Below are 19729 nucleotides of genomic sequence, written 5' to 3' on the forward strand. Positions count from 1 at the left end.
ACTTTACTATGTTTTCCACTTTTTCTAAATTTGTATGGATCATTTTAAAAATCAAAATTAAAGCTCATAGAAACATTACTTGTTATTAAATATTTCAGATATTCAAAAAGTTACAGAAAAGAATAAAACAGGCTTCTGTGTACTCAACTTAAGATATAAAACATTACATATGCAGTTGAAACTCACTTTGAATTTTTTTATGATTACATTAGTCTCCTTCTTCCTCAGAGGTAAGTACTATAAAGAACTTGACTTTTCATTCTTAGGAACTTATAGTTTTATTACATATTCATATATTCCTAAGTGAAATATGGTACTGTTTTCTTGCGTGTGTTTATCTATAGATGCCTGGATGAATGATAGAAAGGAGGAAGAACAAAAAAAGGAGAACAAATACACATAACAGCTTGGCAGTATGACCTGTATATGTGCCTTCCTTGCAATGTGTATTCTCTTTCAGAACTTCTAAGATGGACACACCCATTATTTTTTCAGTTTAATATGCTGAAGGAGGCACTAACAGAATCTGCACATAAAATTTGCAAGCAAATTTTCCTGATGTGTTCAAAGTCTAAGAGTTTCCCTGGTACCAGCTATTCTAAAACAATGTTCAGTGTATTCTGAACATGAAACATCTTCAGATTTGTCTAGGCCTAATTTTCTGTCTTTTATTCATGCTGTTACTCCTTTAGGCCTGTATATCCAGAACTTAATCTGGGCCATCCTGGTGAAAAAAGACAGTGATCACAAAAGGATTAGTTTTCTGGTGTCCTGACTAACACCCATAACCTTAGGTGGTATAAACATGCATTCCATTTTGAACTTGAGCTTATTTTATATTACAAGTGCTGGTCATGTGTATATAGTTGCCTCTTTGTTTCCACAGGTTTCACATCTGCAGATTCAACCAACTATGGGTGGAAAATAATTGAAAAATATATTCCACAAAGTTCCAAAAAGAAAAGCTTGAATTTGCCACAAACTGACAACTATTTACATAGCATTTACATTGAGTTAGATATTATAAGCAATCTAGATTTGATTTAAAGTATACGAGAGGTGAATAGCCATATCAATCTTGAGAAAGAAAATGGAGCTGGAGGAATCAGGCTCCCTGACTTCAGACTATACTACAAAGCTAGAGTAAACAAGAAAGTATGGTACTGGCACAGAAAAAGAAATATAGACCAATGGAACAGGATCGAAAGCCCAGAGACAAACTCACACACATATGGTCACCTTATTTTTGATAGAGTAGGCAAGAATATACAGTGGAGAAAAGAAAGCCTCTTCAATAAGTGATGCTGGGAAAACTGGGCAGCTACATGTAAAAGAATGAAATTAGAACACTCCCTAACACCATACACAAAAAATAAACTCAAAATGGATTAAAGACCTAAATGTAAGGCCAGACACAATAAAACTCTTAGAGGAAATCATAGGCATGACACTCTATGACTTAAATCACAGCAAGATCCTTTTTGACCCACCTCCTAGAGTGATGAAAATAAAAACAAAAATAAACAAATGGGACCTGATTAAAAGCTTTTGCACAGCAAAGGAAACCATAAACAAGATGAAAAGACAACCCTCGGAATGGGAGAAATTATTTGCAAATGAAGCAACTGACAAAGGATTAATCTCCAAATTATACAAACATCTCATGAAGCTCAATACCAAAGAAAGCAAACAACCTAATCAAAAAATGAGTGGAAGACCTAAATAGACATTTCTCCAAAGAAGATGTACAGATCTCCAACAAACATATGAAAAGATGCTCAGCATCACTAATTATGAGATAAATGCAAATCAAAACTACAGTGAGATACTGCTTCACATCAGTCAGTATGGCCATCAAAAAATATACAAACGATAAATGCTGGAGAGGGTGTGGAGGAAAGGGAACCCTCAAGCATTGTTAGTAGGCATGTAAATTGATACAGCCACTATGGAGAACAGTATGGAAATTCCTTAAAAAGCTAAAATAGAACTACCATATGACCCAGCAATCTCACTACTGGGCATATACCCAGAGAAAACCATAATTCAAAAAGGCACATGCACCCCCAATGTTCATTGCAACACTATTTACAATAGCCAGGACCTGGAAGCAACCTAAATGTCCATTAAGAGAGGAATAGATAAAGAAGATGTGGTACATATATACAGCCATAAAAATGAATGAAATTGGGTCATACATAGAGACGTGGATGGGCCTAGAGATTGTCATACAGAGTGAAGTAAGTTAGAAAGAGAAAAAAAATTATTGTATATTAAAACATATATGTGGAATCTGAAAAAATTGCCATAGACAATCTTATTTACAAAGCAGAAATAGAGACACATAGAACAAATGTATGGATACCAAGAAAAAGGGGGGGTAGGATGAACTGGGAGATTGGGATTGACATATATACACTATTGATACTATGTATAGAATAGATAACTAATGAGAACCTACTGTATAGCACAGGGAACACTACTCAGTGCTCTGTGATGACCTAAGTGAGAAGGAAATCAAAAAAGAGGGGATATATGTATACATACAGATGATTCACTTTGCTGTACAGTATAAACTAACACAATATTGTAAAGCAGCTATACGCCAATAAATTTTTATTTTAAATCTACAAACAATAAATGCTGGAGAGGGTGTGGAGAAAAGGGAACCCTCTTGTACTGTTGGTGGTAGTGTAAACTGATGCAGACACTATGGAGAATAGTATAGTGGTTCCTTTAAAAACTAGAAATAGAACTACCATACGAACCAGCAATCCCACTACTGGGCATATGCTCAGAGAAAAACATAATTCAAAAAGACACATGAGCTAATCAATGAATTTGGTAAAGTAGCAGGATACAAAATTAATGCACAGAGAAAAAAAAGGCACATGAACCCCAATGTTTATTGCAGCACTATTTACAGCAGCCAGGACATGGACGCAACTTAACTGTCCATCAACAGAGAAATGGATAAAGAAAATGTGGTTCATATATACAATGGAATATTACTGAGCCATAGAAAGGAAGGAAATTGGGTCATTTGTAGAGATGTGGATGGACCTAGAGACTGTCATACAGTATGAAGTAAGTCAGAAAGAGAAAAACAGAAGTCGTATATTAAAGCATATATGTGGAATCTAAAAAAATGGTATAGATGATCTTATTTGCAAAACAGAAATAGAGATGCAGATATAGAGAACAAACGTATGGACACCAAGAGGGGAATGGGGGTGGTGGCGGGAGGAATTGGGAGATTGGGATTGACATATATACACTATTGGTACTATGAGTAAAATAGATAACTGATGAGAACCTACTGTATAGCTCAGGGAGCTCTACTCAGTGCTCCGTGGTGACCTAAATTTGGAGGAAATCCAAAGAGAGGGGATATATGTATACATACGGCTGATTCACTTTGCTGTGCAGCACAAACTAACACAACATTGTAAAGCAACTACACTCCAACAAAAATTAATTTTTAAAAATTAAGCATATGGGAGGGAGGATGTGCACTGGTTATATGAAAATACTACACCATTTTATATATTTTTATAAGAGAGTTGAGCATCCGTGGCTTCTGCTCTCTGTGGGGCATCCTGGAACCAATCCCTTGTGAATAGCGAAGGACAACTGTATTTTTCTCTCCTTTTATTATTTTTAGTTGCACAGGGAAAATATATCAAGGGTGTTTTAATCTGCCTGTGTCGATTGCCCTGGGGTCCTAGGCTGAAAGAGACTGTGATTTAACTTTTACTCTGAAAGCCTCTGTTTAAGAATTCTCCCTTTCTAGAAGCTGTGGGGCCGAGTGATGGGTGATCTCATGCAGACACTTTCCCTCCCCTTAGGCACTCACTACTTGGCTAACTGGGTTGTTAAATATAGTTTCAATTCAAGGAGTTTTATTTGGGAGAGAAGAGAAGGAAGCATGTTGTGAAACTATTTTCATCTCATGACCTTCACAAATATCCAGAGAAGTGGAGACATTGACTGTGGAATGTAGGTTTATTTGAGAGACATGCTTGTGTTTGCTCTTCCCCTAAGCATCTTTAATTTCTCTGGAGCTGCCAAATGGGGATTGTCAGGTGGTAGCCTTGGTTTAGGAATGTTCCCCACTATGACACTGAGGCACTTTCCTATGGAAAGGTCTAGGAAGTTTATTATTTATCTTTTCACTTCCAAAACCAAGACACTTTCATTGTAGATAAAGATGGAAAATGCAGGAAAGAAAAAAAAAATCATTAGAAACCCCTAAAACTCTACTAGTCTTGAGTAAGCACTGTTATCATTTGAACATACATATTTTGTTCAGAATTCTATGTAAATATAGCCTCATATTTAATTATAACCATATTTAAGAGTAACAATGAGATGTTATCTTACAGTTTTGTAAACTGATTTATTTATAGACAAACATCATATTATGAATGTCAATCCATGCCAATCAATATAAATCCACATAATTAAAATGACAATAGAAGCACTAATGGTCAATTCAGGTATGAAAATAATGATGGTAATGGTTATTATTTATTGCTGACTTCCTCAGTGCCTGACACTGTTATAAGTGCTAAACCTGTATTACTCATTTAATCCTCACCACAACCTATGAGGAGGAGTTACTGTTGCCCAACTTTAAACATAAGAAACTAAGAGCAGGGGCTTCCCTGGTGGTGCAGTGGTTAAGAATCTACCTCCCAGTGCAGGAGACACAGGTTCGAGCCCTGGTCCGTGAAGATCCCACATGCCACGGAGCAACTAAGTCCATGCACCACAACTGCTGATCCTGCGCTCTAGAGCCTGCAAGCCACAACTACTGAGCCCATGTGCCACAACTACTGAAGCCCACATGCCTAGAGCCCATGCTTCAAAACAAGAGAAGCCACTGCAATGAGAAGCCCACGCACCGCAAAGAAGAGTAGTCCCCACTCGCTGCAACTAGAGAAAGCCCATGCGCAGCAACGAAGACGCAACCCAGCAAAAAATAAATGAATAAAATAAATTTAAAAGAAAGAATCTAAGGGCAGGGCTAGCAGGTGGTAAGGGTAAGATATACTGTATGGCTCCTGAGCCCATACATCTAACCAGGATATGCTATTGCCTCTCCTATGACAAGGCCTTCAACCTTACTGCTATTCAGGGCAAAGTAAGATAAAAGAACCTGAGGTGCCATGTTTTTTTCCCAGTTAACTAGGCAGAAATTTAAAATATTGATGATAATCAGTGTGGTTTGGAGTTTGGGGGAAATGTGTCCTGGTATATTGCAAAAGTTCTCCCCCATCTTGTTTCCCTTCCTGTGCCTCAGGTGCATTCCACATTCTAAAGCTGAGTGAGTTTCCTGTTGGTAGAACTGAAAATATTTGTTTCCATACCATTTAATTATTTTGTATTGCTGCAAGATCAATAAATGTGTACTATAGGTTAAAATATATAACATAGAAATGAAATAAAATAACATTACCCCAAAACATACCATCTAAAGCATACCCACTGTATTTGTTTCTTAGGGCTGCCTTAAAATAGTACCACAAAGTAGGTGGCTTAAAAACAGAAGTTTATTGTCTCATGGTTCTGGAGGCTAAAAGTCAAAATCAAGGTATCAATGGGTCATGCTCTCTCTGAAACATATAGGACTTCATCCTTGCCTCTTCCTAATTCCCTGCAGTTCGAAGGGAATCTCTGGTGTTTCTTGGCTTGTAGATGCATCACTCCCAATCCTCCATCTTCATGTGACATTATCCCTCTGTCCCTTCATATTATCTTCTATCTGTGTGTGTCTCTGTGTCTAACTTTCCCCTTTTTATGAAGACACCAGTCATATCAGATTAGAGCCCACCGTAATAACCTCATTTTAACTTGATTACCTCTGTAAAGACCTTATTTCCAAACAAGGTCACATTCTGAGATAGTTGGGATTAGGACTTCAGAAAACATTTTTCAGGGGATACAATTCAACCCAGAATAACCACTAATGTTTTCATCTGCATTGCATTCTTCTAGTAGTTTTCTTACGCAATAATTTATATAGTTATGCATGTGTGCATGCATTTATAGATTTACGTATAAATATAAGATCACATTTACATTTAGTTTTGTAACCTGCTTATCTCACTAATAACATTCCTCAAAGTCAGTGACTGTGAATAAACATCAATCTATACCATATGGATAGTAGGTATACTAGTGCCTGATAAAGGTAGAGAAAAATAAATTAAAATGAGTAAAATTTTTATGTGTTGAGTGCTTTTCATGTATTGAGTCATTTAACGATCATAGCACCATTATAAGGTAGATATGGTGTTAATCCTCATTTTATAGATGAAAAACTGAGGGACAGAGAAAATAAGGACTTGACCCAGGACTGAACATTTAGGGAGCAGGACAGCTTGGATTTGAACCCAGAACCTCACGCTCAAAGCCTGGGAAACTGTCAAAGATTTGTTAAGTGACAGGAGCAGTCTGCAAAAACATTCATATTTTAGGAGGTCATTAAAAGTAGCACTAAGTATGTTAATATATTATGCAAAATATCTCGACCTAGTGACAAAAAGGTGTTTTGTGACTATTTTGAGAGCATGTGACCGAATCCATAGAGCAGTGGGATAATGAGTCAGTTGGAAGTGAAGAATGTTAACAGGGAATGCAGAAAATGTCTTTGAAGAGGGAGAGAGAGAAAGAGAGGGGTGGGGGGACATTGGAGGTGAAGTGAGAGAGATATCTTGTGGCTGAATGGGGATGAGGGGTCCAAAGAGAGTTTTGGTTTTTTTTAAATCTTCAATGCCTTGAAACTTGAGTAAGTTTAAAAGTTAATGTTAAAGAGCCATCTCTTCTCAGATTTAATCCTTGGATTTTCCCATATATTCATTTCCCTCCTTACCCTCCTATTTCCTCTATAGATTTAATGAGATACCTCTAATGCAACACTATGGGTCTTAAGCTCAATATGCATTTAGTTATTAGTGAATAGAAAAATGAGTACTCGTGTATCAAAGGAGTGCTAGTCCTTTTGGGATTTTTGCCTCTCAGGGAGGCAACAGGTAGCTGGAATCCTGGTGGATGTAGCTGCTGGGTAATGCATGCTCTGAGGATGTCTGCACTGGTGACTGTGGGATGGGTCCAGAGCTTTCCTATAAATGTATTAACATACAGAGCAGTCCAGGAGCAGCAGTTAGGCAAACACCACAGCTTGCTGCCCTGGTGCCATCTCTCACTGAGCTCATCAGGTGAATCAAAGGCAAGTCTGTCTTCCCAGCATGGGGAACTGGATTAGGATCTGCTCAGAGGCACAGTGTGGAACAGTTCTTATGAGTTTGTGAATCACCCTAGAAAGAAGAGAACCTCTGTCCCCAAACCTTTGAACTTAAGACCAACCAGAGAGATATTTGTTCCCATCATCTGGATGCCTGCACTCTCATTATGAGAAAATAATGAGAAATGATTTATAACTTCTAAACTGTTACCAATGGAGAAAAAAAAAGATGGTACCCAATTGTATTTTTCAAGATGGTATAGCATACAGTGCTAATTTTTCTTTGACTTAATATAATAGAAGTTTATTCTTCTCTCATAAAACAGTCCAACTCTGGTGTTACTTGTCAGGTTTTTTCATTGATGCCTTTCATGCAAGGGGGTTACAGGGACCCAGGTTCTTCCATCCTGTAGCCTTGCCACTCCCTTGATATTCAGAGTTCTATTACAAATTCTCTGCTGACAGAGAGTGAAGGCATGGAGTATTGCTTGGGAGGTTTTTATAAGCCAGATGTAGGAGTGACAAATATCACTTCTGTCCACATCCATTGGATAGAACTCCATTGTTCCGTGTTTCAGTTTGGATTCCCCCCAAAGCAGAACTTGGGTGCTGATAGTTTATTTGGGAGGTGATCCCAGGAAGCAACAAAGAGGTAAGAGCCAGAATTGAGTCAAGAAAGAGTTAAAGCCAATATAATGGTGCATTGTCAACATGACTGCTGTAGGTAAGTAATGGGGACTAGGGTTAGCTGTGACCTCTGAGAAGCATACAATATCTCTCCCAGAATTGTCTGCTAAAAAGTTGGAGGGCTGGAAGGCTTATTTATCTCTCCATGTCTCCATGTTCTGTTGGTTAAGGATTGCTTCGGGGGTGAGGGAGGGCATTAATTCCCCTGCAATTCAAGAATGAGCTTCTGTGGGGGTTATGAGAGTTGCCTGAGTCAAATGAGAAGAATCTGATACAAGAAGGTGAATGAAAGTGGCCTGCTTGAGTAGGACACTGCTGCTATCAGTGTGAGCTCACAGGCAACTGTCCATGATAGCTGTGGATGCATGCCAAGGAGATATGATAGGAGGCACCAAAACTTCTTGCTACACATGACCTTCACCTAATTACAAGGGAAGTTAAGCAATGTAGTATAGCTGTGTCCTGTAAAGGTAAAGAAAATTGGAAACAATCTAAATTTTCATAAAGAAGTAGAATATTTAAATAAATTATGAAGTGCGTTTATTAATGGAAAGTTCTCTGAAATGCATTTTAAAGAGAAAAGAATGAATTGCAGAGCAAGTCAAATAACATTACCCAGATATCAGGAGTGAGATATGGACTTGGTGAGTCATAATTGTATGGATATCATGAACTAGTTGAAATTATCTATTAAGTAAGGAATAGATAGATAGGTAGATAGATAGATAGATAGACAGACAGACAAAGGTTTTTGGACTGCTTATTTCACCCCTTTTTGTTTTCTGTTTCAGGCAATGCTGAAGCAAATATCCTTTTGTCAGCCTATTCTTGTACATGTGAGAACATTTTCCTATATTACATGCTTACACATATATTCCCTGGGATTTTATTTCAATAATTTAAACTCTCTCAAAAAGTATATGAGAATTCTCATTTCTTCACTTCACTTCTATTCCTGGTGTCACCAGAATATTTAAACTCATGCCTAATTGATAAGGGTGCTTCTATTTCTTTGATTTGTATTGAAATTGAGTCTCTCTCTCTCTCTCTCTCTCTCTCCCTCCACACACATACAGAGCCAATTTTAAAATTCTTCTTGTGGGGCTTCCCTGGTGGCACAGTGGTTGAGAGTCCGCCTGCCGATGCAGGGGACACAGGTTCGTGCGCCGGTCCGGGAAGATCCCACATGCCGCGGAGCGGCTGGGCCCGTGAGCCATGGACGCTGAGCCTGCGCGTTCGGGGCCTGTACTCCGCAACGGGAGAGGCCACAACAGTGAGAGGCCTGCGTCCCACAAAAAAAATAAAAAATAAAATTCTTATTGTGTAAATTTTGGTCCATTTTTGGGGCTTCTTTCTATACTTAATTTTTGTCAGATGATAGGTGATAAAAGTTTACTTAGATGCTTTTATTTGCATTCCTTAAATTATTAGTAAGTTTGAACTTTTTCTTGTAGCTATTGACCAGCTACATTTCATCATCTGTGCAAATTTTGTCCATTTTGCTATTTTGTTATAGGGGCTCTTAAGGAATTATGGCTAATATCTTTCACTGATACATATATTTATTATTTCAACAGATATTTATTGGGTGTTTATTTGTTGCCAGACACTATAGCCAAAATTCATGTCCCAGATCTTTCTTCTGAGATCTAGATGCTTATATTTATTGGAAATGACCACTTGAAGAAAGAAAAGTATTAGTATCCATCCATACGTGCATGAATTATCAAGAACATACACATTTCGGGCTTCCCTGCTGGCGCAGTGGATAAGAATCTGCCTGCCAATGCAGGGCACTGGGGTTCAATCCCTGGTCCGGGAAGATCCTACATGCTGTGGAGCAACTAAGCCCGTGCACCACAACTACTGAGCATGTGCTCTAGAGTCCGTGAGCCACAACTACTGAAGCCTGTGTGCCTAGAGTCCGTGCTCTGCAACATGAGAAGCTACTGCAGTGAGAAGGCCATGCACTGCAAAGAAGAGTAGCTCCCGCTCGCCAAAACTAGACAAAGCCCGCATGCAGCAACGAAGACCCAACACAGCCACACACACACAAAAATAACATACACATTTCAAAACACTTATCCCAAAGTCCCACATGACCACAAAATAAAAAGGATTCAGTGTGTTATTTCAGGAGAACTACTGGCTCAGAGTTAGTTTTTCTGTGATCACTATACCTATGGGAAGATGTTTAAAAATAACCTGATGTTTCTGAGTTTTCTTCTTCTCATTTGTAAAATGGGAATAATTTTATCTATATCAGACAATTAATGTGAGAAGCAAAAAAGCAAAATATTTCAAGTGTCATACACAGCATATAGTTATTTGGTACTCAACAGACGTTAGTTCCCTTCCTTTCTCACATCCATCCTTCCTTTAAAGAAGACTCCTTTGACATAATCCAAATAGCATGATTACATGTTAATCATGGGGAAATGTTAATTAAGAAAATGTACAAGTTTCCATTAAGTATTAACTTCAGTGTCATTTCTATGTATGGGTGTGATCTCTCTGATAATTTAGAAAAAAGAAAAACAATCACTGGACCAGTTCCGTAGGGTTTGCAAAAAAGAAAACCATCATGCCATCCTATTTTATTTTATATATTTCCCCATCCTACTTTTTAACTGTATGTTATTTTCTCAAGAATAATGTGTGCAATGTGACCCATAAAGAAAAGGCTTTGCAGTGGAGCATTGCAATAGAACACTGGGGGCCAGGCACACCATAGGGTCTTGGGTAAGTAATCTCCCCTGTGCTGGTTGTTTTTTGGATAACATCCCAGATAGATGTAGAGGTTTATGAGATCCCATCTGGGAACGCACATATGATAAAATGTCATATAACTAAATGCACACACTCACACAGAAATGAGTGCATGTAAAATGGTGAAATCTGAATAAGGTTGGTGGGCTATATCTGTTGACAAAAAAATTAATCAACAGTCAATCTAAGAAAGAAATGGAAAATTAATTCAAGCCAACCTGAGGATTACAACCCAGGAGACAATCTTTCAGAAAGCACTGGGTACTGTTCCAAAAAGGTAAAAGGGGAGACCAGTATATATGTGATTTTAGAGAAGAGGTATGTACAATCAAGCACACATCTTGGTAGAAGGTTACTGCTATTTGCAAGGGACAGATATCTTAGTTAACAGTTTTAGTGCTTTTCTAAGTATGAGAAGATGCAAGAAATTGGATTCATAAAATTTTTCTCCTGAAAATATCTAGCTATCTGAAGGCCAGTTCTGCCACTTGTCCCAGAGCACAGAGTGCCTCATTCCTGATCTCCACCCTAAACTCCTTTCAGGGTGTGTTGAAGGTCAGAGACTTGTAGAGCCTCATGGTAAGCAACCTTCTTTAGTTGGCACAGCTCCCTCATAGTCATAAATATGACCAAGGGTTGGGAGGCATTTCATGACCATTTTGTCCCATGGTGTTAGAAATGCTCATTCCCAGGTCAGACCAGGATTTCTTTGACAGGCCACTCAATGTGCTATTACTGGACTAAGCCCTATTAACAGTAGCTAAAACTCTCTAGACCGTATGTCTTACTAATTTGTTATGGTCCAGGAAAAGATTCCCTCTTGTTGCTTCTTCACATATCTAGAGTTACACTATTACAATCATTACTCTCATATAGAATTACATATTTGGTCAATTGTTTCAAGTCTCCTAGTCTTCGTTATTTTTATTGGAGGCTCAGTCACACATTTGGTAATGGAAGAAGAGAAAACAATCATAAAATAGGGATAATACAAGTAATATACATAGTAACATTAGTAAGGTCATAAGTAAGTGTTTAAGCTAAGACCTTCCATTAGGTGGGGCGCCCAGTATCTCCCCAGGTCATATGACCAGTCTGCTCTTCGCCAATCACTATCTTTAAGGGAAGTGATATATTGGCATTGTACATAAAGTTCACCAAAGATGTTTGTATGTACAAGGTGAATGGTGGGTCATCGTGACACCTTACATGATTAAGAAAGGAATGTTATCTTTTAAGGAGTTACATGGCTGGCATCAGAAAAAGAAAAATTGTCCTTTGTGGTTGAGCAGGTATTTCTGCTGTTGGGGAGGGCTGGTCAGTGCATAATGCAAATATACAATGCACACTAGAGGAGAGGGAGGGGGACTAAAGAAGTGGAGAAAAATTTTTATGTTTAAATTTCTCTTGTCTTACCTTAAACTATGAATTTTATTTCATCATATCAAGGTCAATTTTCTGTTTGTGATATTTTATTGTAGCTACACAAGTTACCATTGAGGGAAAATGGGTAAGGGGCATAAGACATCTCTCTTTATTGTTTCTTACAAGTACCTGTAAATCTACAATTGTCTAAAAATAGGTTTTAAAAAGGCATGGTTTTTCTCATTTAGGAAACTAAGAAAACTCACCCCCAACTGAACACTTGCTATGTGCCAGGCAGTGGGGCATGTGGCTTTACATGAACTACCTCTAGGATAAAAACACTTCCTGATCTGCCCTGAACAGAAGGGTTGCCTGTTGACCTGCTATCCCATATAGTTTAACATTTATCCAAAAATCTTCATTGTTAAACAATGTATTATTATTGCTGATATTTACATTAATGTGTTACTGAGTCCAAGCTCACACCACTTGCCACAAGACAGGCCAATAAATCGAGAGACAAGGTGTTGGCACAAGGAAAATCGACTTTATTCGGAAAGCCAGCAAACTGAGAAGATGGCAGATTAATGTCCTAAAGAACCATGTTAATTTGGGGTAGAATTCAAGCTTCTTTTATGCTAGCAAAAGGAGAAGCAGGAGGAGGTGAGGTCAGGTGGTGAGGAATAGCCTTAAGCAGCTGTGCATGGGTAGTGGTCTGAGGGAAGTTATGAAACATCTTTGTTCTTGGTTGGTTGACTCCCATTGAAGTTAATCAGGTCTGGTCAAGATGTTCCTGCAGAACTAGATAAGACAAACGTTAGTTTTTCTTGTTTTTGTTTCCTTATCACCTGGGGGGGGGAGGTAGAGTTTTTTCAAAAGGGAGCTATCACCTACACCCCAAGCTGCAGGCAAAATTCCTTCAATGATTAATGTGGTTATATGCAGAGCTAGCATGACTAAGCAAAGGCAACTAACAGCAGAATACAAAGGTAAGAACTAAAATAGTTTCAAGATAGAGTAAGAGTTGTTCTTCCTTGTTACAAAAGTAAGCCAGAATGGGTTTAGTAGACCTTGTTTACTTGTATTAGTTTCCTAATGCTGCTGTAAAAAAATAACCACAAACTTGAAGGCTTAAAACAATACACATTTATTATCTTACAGCTGCGGAAGTCAAAAGCTCAAAATCAGTTTTACTGGGCTAAGATCAAGTTTATTATCAGGGCTATGTTCCCTCTGGAGACTCTAGAGGAGAATCCATTTTCTTGCCTTTTCTAGTTTATAGAGCTGCATTCCTTGCATCCCTTGGCTCATGGCTCCTTACTCCATCTTTGAAGCCAGCAATTTAGCACCTTACTTCAGTTGTCACATTGCCTTCTTCTGTAGTAAAATCTCCCTCTATCTCCCTCTTATAAGGACACTTGTGATCATATTTAAGGCCTACCTGGATAATCTGGGATATTCTTCTTGTCTCAAAATTCTTAACTTAATCACATTTGCAAAGTCTCTTTTCTAATTCAACATAATTAACACATCCCTTTCAAGGACAACATGCAGGGTATTCACTGTTAAAATGAAGTAAACTCACACAGGAGCGGCTAGAGAGCGAGCCCCTTTTTGTCTTGAGTGGTAGTGACAAAAGCATTTGATGCTGCTACCTCTGCTGGTTATATGTTATTAGCTAGTTGGGCCATGACCATGCCAAGGACATTTAAAATGCATGAAAATGTATGAGAAATATGTGAGGGAAGTAAAAGCTGAGCTGTGCTGCCATTTAGCTTGAACATCCTTGGTACAGTGGCTTTGTGATTTATTATGCAGTGTAAATCTACATCTATATTTACTTTATTGTTGGAAATGTTTCTTCAATCTTTGAACAAGATTGAATGAAAAATTAAGTAACGAATTCTGTTTTCTTTGGTGATAAACATTTAACTCCCACAAAATGTTTGCTGACATTTACTATGCACAAAGGGGACTGTAGTGATACTATTGACCTCAAGAAAACCCAAATCTACAAACCTGCTAAAGAAACATTTGCATCTACTTCAGAAGGTAGTAGCTATTTTAAAAAGAATATGTCAATTTAGTACATACAGGTGCAGAAGTTGTGTTGACTTCTCATTCTATGAACAAAACTTCTAATTTAGAAGAAATTATTTTTCTTCTAATTTAATTATTCAAATTTTGAATCCCAAGTTTTTGTGTGCATGTTCAAAGGTAGGAGCGATAGCTCCTAATATGCTGGCTCTGTTAGCAAAAGAACTTAGGAAAGAATTATTGATGATAGTTTAAAATCAGCATCATCAGATGATTACAAAGAAAATCAGTTACTAGCAACAGTGATTTGATATTACTTTCATCAAATTAATGGAATAATAATACAATAATAATGCATTTTTTGTATTACTGATGAAAGGGAAACATGTAGCCTTGTTATTAATGGCATTGTGAATTCAGTTAATAAATTCAACTTTGAGGATAAAATTACTTGTTATGTGGTGTTAATGTGTTAATGAGAATACACATTTTGGTGGAACAAAATGTTGTAGGAAGATAAATGCTTTACTAAATTAAGAAACACATGCATCAGAAATATAATCAGAATTGGTTGTGTCACACATGTAATTAATAATTGTGTAGACAAGATGTGGTATTTTGCAAATCAAAATAGAAAGAGTGGTGTCCCATAGTTACACATATGAACACTCAGACACACGTATACCCTGTGTGTGTTTGTGTGTGTGTCTGTGACAACACTGTAGAAGCTACATTATTGGCAGTTTTCTAGTCTTGGGTTGGGTGGTGGTTTCACAAATGTGAAAGAGGAAAAAAAAAGAAAGGGAATGGAAGAGAAGGAAGAGGGACAAACATGGGTTACACGATGCATCTGTGCACCTGTGGTCCATATTTTTAAATGTTTTAATGCATCCTTTTTTTCTTTTTTAACTTTTTAGCAGTCTGATATTCTCTCTAGATGAGAATAGGTTAAACGTTGGAGTGCAAATATCCAGTGTGGAGTGAAGTGAACAGAGAAGACGAGAAGGAATTTGGTAAAATCAGTTTGGGGTTATGGATTTTGAGGTCCCGCAGGGATATTCAGGCGGTGGTGTCCAACAGACTGTTGACAAAGAAGGTCTGAGACTCAGGGGAGGGAATAACCTGGATATGTAGATTTGGGAATCATCTGTGTTAAGAGGGAAATGAACAGAGATCAGCCAGGGAGAGAGAACACATGGACCGAGAAGAGCAGAGGCTCAGGACATAGCTGCTACTCAAGGTGACAGCGCAGCTTCCTGGCGGGCACCACCACCAGCGCTCTGGAGTCAGGCGGAGCTGGTCTTGAAAGTGGGCTGTGGGGCTACGTGTGGAGCGCTCTTGGAGAAATCGAGTACCCTCCCTGTGATCGGCTGTCACAACTGGGGATAAAGGGCATCTCAGAGGGATGCTGAGCGAGGACCTGAGAGGCACCAGGTAAAGCACCTGCAGTCAGGAAGCCTCTCCCCTCCTGCTCTGTCGGTAACTCCTACTTCTCCAACCGCCCTGCTCCCACACAGTCCTCAGCTGTCCGGTCCCTCTGGGACTGGGGGGAGACCGAGCTCCGGTGACGTGGCGCTCACGTGACTGGCCGGGCACCCTGCAATCTGGTCCCGGCGCCGTCGCTCGCGTTGCCCGCGCGGAACCAGCTCCCGGAGCTGTCTGGGTGGCGGGCGAGGGGCGAGGGGCGAACAGGCTTAGGCGAGCCAGAGGAGGCGCAGGCCCGGCCCGGGCGCTGCAGGTCAGTGTGAAGGTGGGCGCTGCTGGCGGCCCGGGTGGGGGAGGAAGCGGATGGGACTAGGATCCGGGAGCAGTGGGGAGAGGGGAAGGGGTCCCGAGATGGGTGAGGATGGGCACGGGGCGTGGCGTGGACAGGGAGGGAGGGAGGACCCTGCAACGGGCCCTGCCGCCTCTTCGACGCCCCTCCTCTGCGCCCTCCATCCATTTTGGAGCCTGAAATTGGGGGTGGGGGAGTGCGCCCCCGCAGTGCGACAGTGAAAGGTAGACAAATTCTGGAAATAACCCCCTCTCACACTCTGAGCCTATGAGGAAATATTGATCTCCGCGTAAAGGGGTGGGGGCGGGGCGGGTTGCCTGCCCGGGAGGGGTCCCAACGACCCAAACAGTTTGTAAAGCATCCTGGTCTGGTCCTGAGGCCTGACAAAAAGATTTGGCGACTGAGGTGCGGGGTCAGGGGAGGATGGGGGGAACCGTTGGATGAGGAGGGCCCTGATTCAGGAAAGGGACCTCAATCTGCTGACCGTGCAGCCCCTCTCTGTCTCCTGTCTGTCTACAGGTCTGCATGTCTGTTCCCAGCACTCTGCAAGGCTAGAAAAGGAGGAGGAATCTTTCCAGAATCCCTGCAGGTCAGCGGAAGGAGGGAGAGGCACTGGACAGGCACAGAGCTGGGGGCCGGGTGTGGAGGGCACAGCTTGGGCAGAATTTGAGGGCCCCACTGCCCATCCCCCCCATATATAATATACACAATTTCTGCCACGCTGAAGGATGGTACAAGGTGGCAGGGCCTGCCAGGGAAATGGTTGGCTCTCAGTGCAGGAGGAATGGTGGGGTAAACGGTGGCCAGAAGGCACACTAGGCTGGGCCAGGTCAGGGGAACGCTGACAAGGGTGAGATGCCAGTACTATCCGGACCTGCATTCCACCCCCAAGGCCTCAGTCTCCCTTGTTTACTCTTGTCTCTCTCCCCCAACCCCACCGCTTCCCATCCCCCAGGACAGGAAAACAAGGGGACATCTCAACATGGAAAAACTCTGCAATGAAAATGAAGGAAAGCTGGAAAGCGAAGGAAAGCCAGAAAATGAAGTAGAGCCTGAAAATCAAGGAAAGTCAGATGAGGAAGAAAAGCCAGAAGTGGAGGGGAAGTCAGAACATGAGGGAGAGCTCCAGAATGAGGGACGGCCAGAAGACCAGGGACAACCAGAAGATGAGAGGAAGAGAGAAAAGCAGGACAAGTCCGAAGCTGAGGGAAAACCACACGGTGAGGGCAAGCTGGAATCCCAGGCAAAGCCAGAGAGTCAGCCGCGGGCTGCCGAAAAGTGCACTGCTGAAGACTATGTGCCCCGGAAAGCAAAAAGAAAAACGGACAGGGGGACGGACGATTCCCCCAAGGACTATCAGAACAACTTACAGGAAAGGCATCTGGGCAGTGAGGAGATGATGACAGAATGTGCAGATATGTCAAGGGCTCAGGAAGAGCTAAGGAAAAGACAGAAAATGGGTGACTTTCATTGGATGCAAAGAGATGTACAGGATCCATTCACCCCAAGGGGCCAACGGGGTGTCAGGGGAATGAGGGGCGGAGGTAGGGGCCAGAGGCGCTTACATGATATCCCATATCTTTAATGCCTTTGGCCTTCAATTCTGACTCCTCTGATGAGAATATCGCTGACCCTGCTTTCCCTGGCAGGCATTTGCCAGGCTATGTGCTTTAACCTTAAGCTGATTCTTTGCTTTAGGTGTCACTCTCGTTACCAGCAGCCTTTTGATCCAACTACAGTGCTCTCTGTGTTTCAGTAGGGGATTTTCACCCACGTGCATGGAGGAGATGTTCATGGTACACTGTAAAACAACAATAAGGAAAAAACAGTTTTCAGAACCGAATATATAGTATCAAACCATTTTTGAAAAAGTATAAATGTTTGTGTAATGCATCTGTGCACAAAAAAATCTAAAAATTAAGTGATGCTTTTTTCTTGCTTTGGTAGCCAAAAATAAGTCTCACCTGCACTCAAAAATAAGTCCAGTCACCTGATGGTACCTCCACGCCATTCCTCTGCAGATGTGCCCATCCCCATGTCTTCTCCTAGTTGGAACCATGTCAATGGGCACTGCTGTCCTTTCTCTGAGTCCTTTACCGTCCTATGGCTCCAACCATGTGTGATTCTTTATCTTTCTTTTCTTTGCTCACTCATCTCTGCTTTTTCCTAAATGATATGCATTATGTTAGTCATTAAAAAACAACTAAGGGACTTCCCTGGTGGCACAGTAGTTAAGAATCCACCTGCCAATGCAGGGGACACAGGTTCGATCCCTGGTCTGGGAAGATCCCACATGCCGTGGAGCAACAAAGCCCATGCGCCACAACTACTGAGCCTGTGCTCTAGAACCTGTGAGCCACAACTACTGAAGCCTGCATGCCTAGAGCCCATGCTCCACAACAAGAGAAGCCACTGCAATGAGAAGCCCGCATGCTGCAAAGAAGAGTAACCCCTGTTCGCTGCAACTAGAGAAAGCCTGCGTGCAGCAACGAAGACCCAACGGAGCCAAAAATAAAGAAAGAAATTTACTGAAAAAAAAAAAAAAAACTAAGACCAGAAAACAATACATGATAAGTGATTGGACTGTTCAGTGAGTTTTTGAGAGCAATGAAGACACAATATTCCTGTTGTTAGAATGTACAATAATAGGTAAAACTGATATTAACTCTGGCACCCAGAGCTAGAGGAATCAACTTGGCAGTTATAACAGACACACTGTTGTAAGGGTCAGTGTTGTCATCTGTAAAATGGGGATAATATTTGCCTCATGGGACTACCAAGTGGATCAAATGAGGTACTGAGTATATGAGATGTGTTGTGACCTAGCCCCCACCAGATACCTGGGGAAAGAATGGCTCCCATACCACTCTCATGCACTAGCAGGGACGTGGATGGAATCAGACTCTTAGAGGAGAACTGAGCGAGGTCTCACTTGTGCCCAGGAACAAGTTCAGGCAGCTGAGAGATAGGTGCCACTCTCTCCGGGATACTGCCATGTCTGCTGGGCACTGTGCCTCTTCTCCTGGGTCCTGTACTCATTACTGATACTGTGTAATGAGCTGGAGGGTGTAAGGTGCCAAAGCCATATCAATTTCTCTGGAGTCACTGCCCACCTACCCTTGACCTCTATAGAAGTGTGGATAAAGCCCTCTCTTCACTTTAGAGTTACAGTTACCCTGTTACCTGTGAGTATCCCCCTAGTGCTACTTGAGACTAGTACCTTTCAGACTCTTTTTAAGCAAAATGATCATTTTTGTATATTTTGTTGGTTTGCGTGTTTTTGCATACATAAGCATCCTTCTTACCAAATTCAGATGTTACAGGTTAGACCAGGGTGGAAATATCTGCATGGTAGAAACTGTGCTATTCTCACAGGTTAATATCTCACCTGCAGTCTCTCCTTCCTAGGTTGAATTCTCTCCCAGGAAACTCTTGTCAGGCCCTGCGTTAGCAGTTCAGCAGACCCATCAACATATTTGATTTTTAGATCCTTATCAGTGAATATGTGGTGCATACACCAGCTGCATCAGCATAACCTGCGAGCTAATTAGAAATGCAGAGTCCCAGGCCCTACTCAGACCTACTGAGTTGGAATCTTCATTTTAACAAGATCCCCAGCTGATTCCTATGCACATTGAAGTTTGAGAATCACTGGCTTAGAGGGAGACTCTTTTTAGGCTTCCCACACCCACCTTCACATGAAGGATGTGCCTGAAAGGATAAGTATATGCCCCATATAAGATACACATCATAGATTATTAAACAGACCCATGTTTGTCAATCTGCAGTTACCCCTCCCCCCGTGCATTAGTAGGTCTTGAAATTAATTCACTGGGTCAGGACTTGTA

At 40.9% G+C, this 19729-nt stretch overlaps 1 protein-coding gene across 1 annotated transcript; it reads left to right on the plus strand.

Moving 5' to 3' along the window:
- Window positions 1–16842: 16842 nt before the first annotated feature.
- On the plus strand, window positions 16843–17720 carry TCEAL6 (transcription elongation factor A like 6). Its single transcript, XM_024740462.1, has one exon. The coding sequence runs from the start codon at window positions 16864–16866 to the stop codon at window positions 17464–17466; it is 603 nt and encodes a 200-aa protein (XP_024596230.1). The 5' UTR covers window positions 16843–16863; the 3' UTR covers window positions 17467–17720.
- The last annotated feature ends 2009 nt before the right edge of the window (window positions 17721–19729 follow it).

The sequence above is a fragment of the Neophocaena asiaeorientalis genome, unplaced genomic scaffold, assembly GCF_003031525.2.
Source record: "Neophocaena asiaeorientalis asiaeorientalis breed wild unplaced genomic scaffold, Neophocaena_asiaeorientalis_V1.1 scaffold413, whole genome shotgun sequence".
Classification (NCBI taxonomy): domain Eukaryota; kingdom Metazoa; phylum Chordata; class Mammalia; order Artiodactyla; family Phocoenidae; genus Neophocaena; species Neophocaena asiaeorientalis.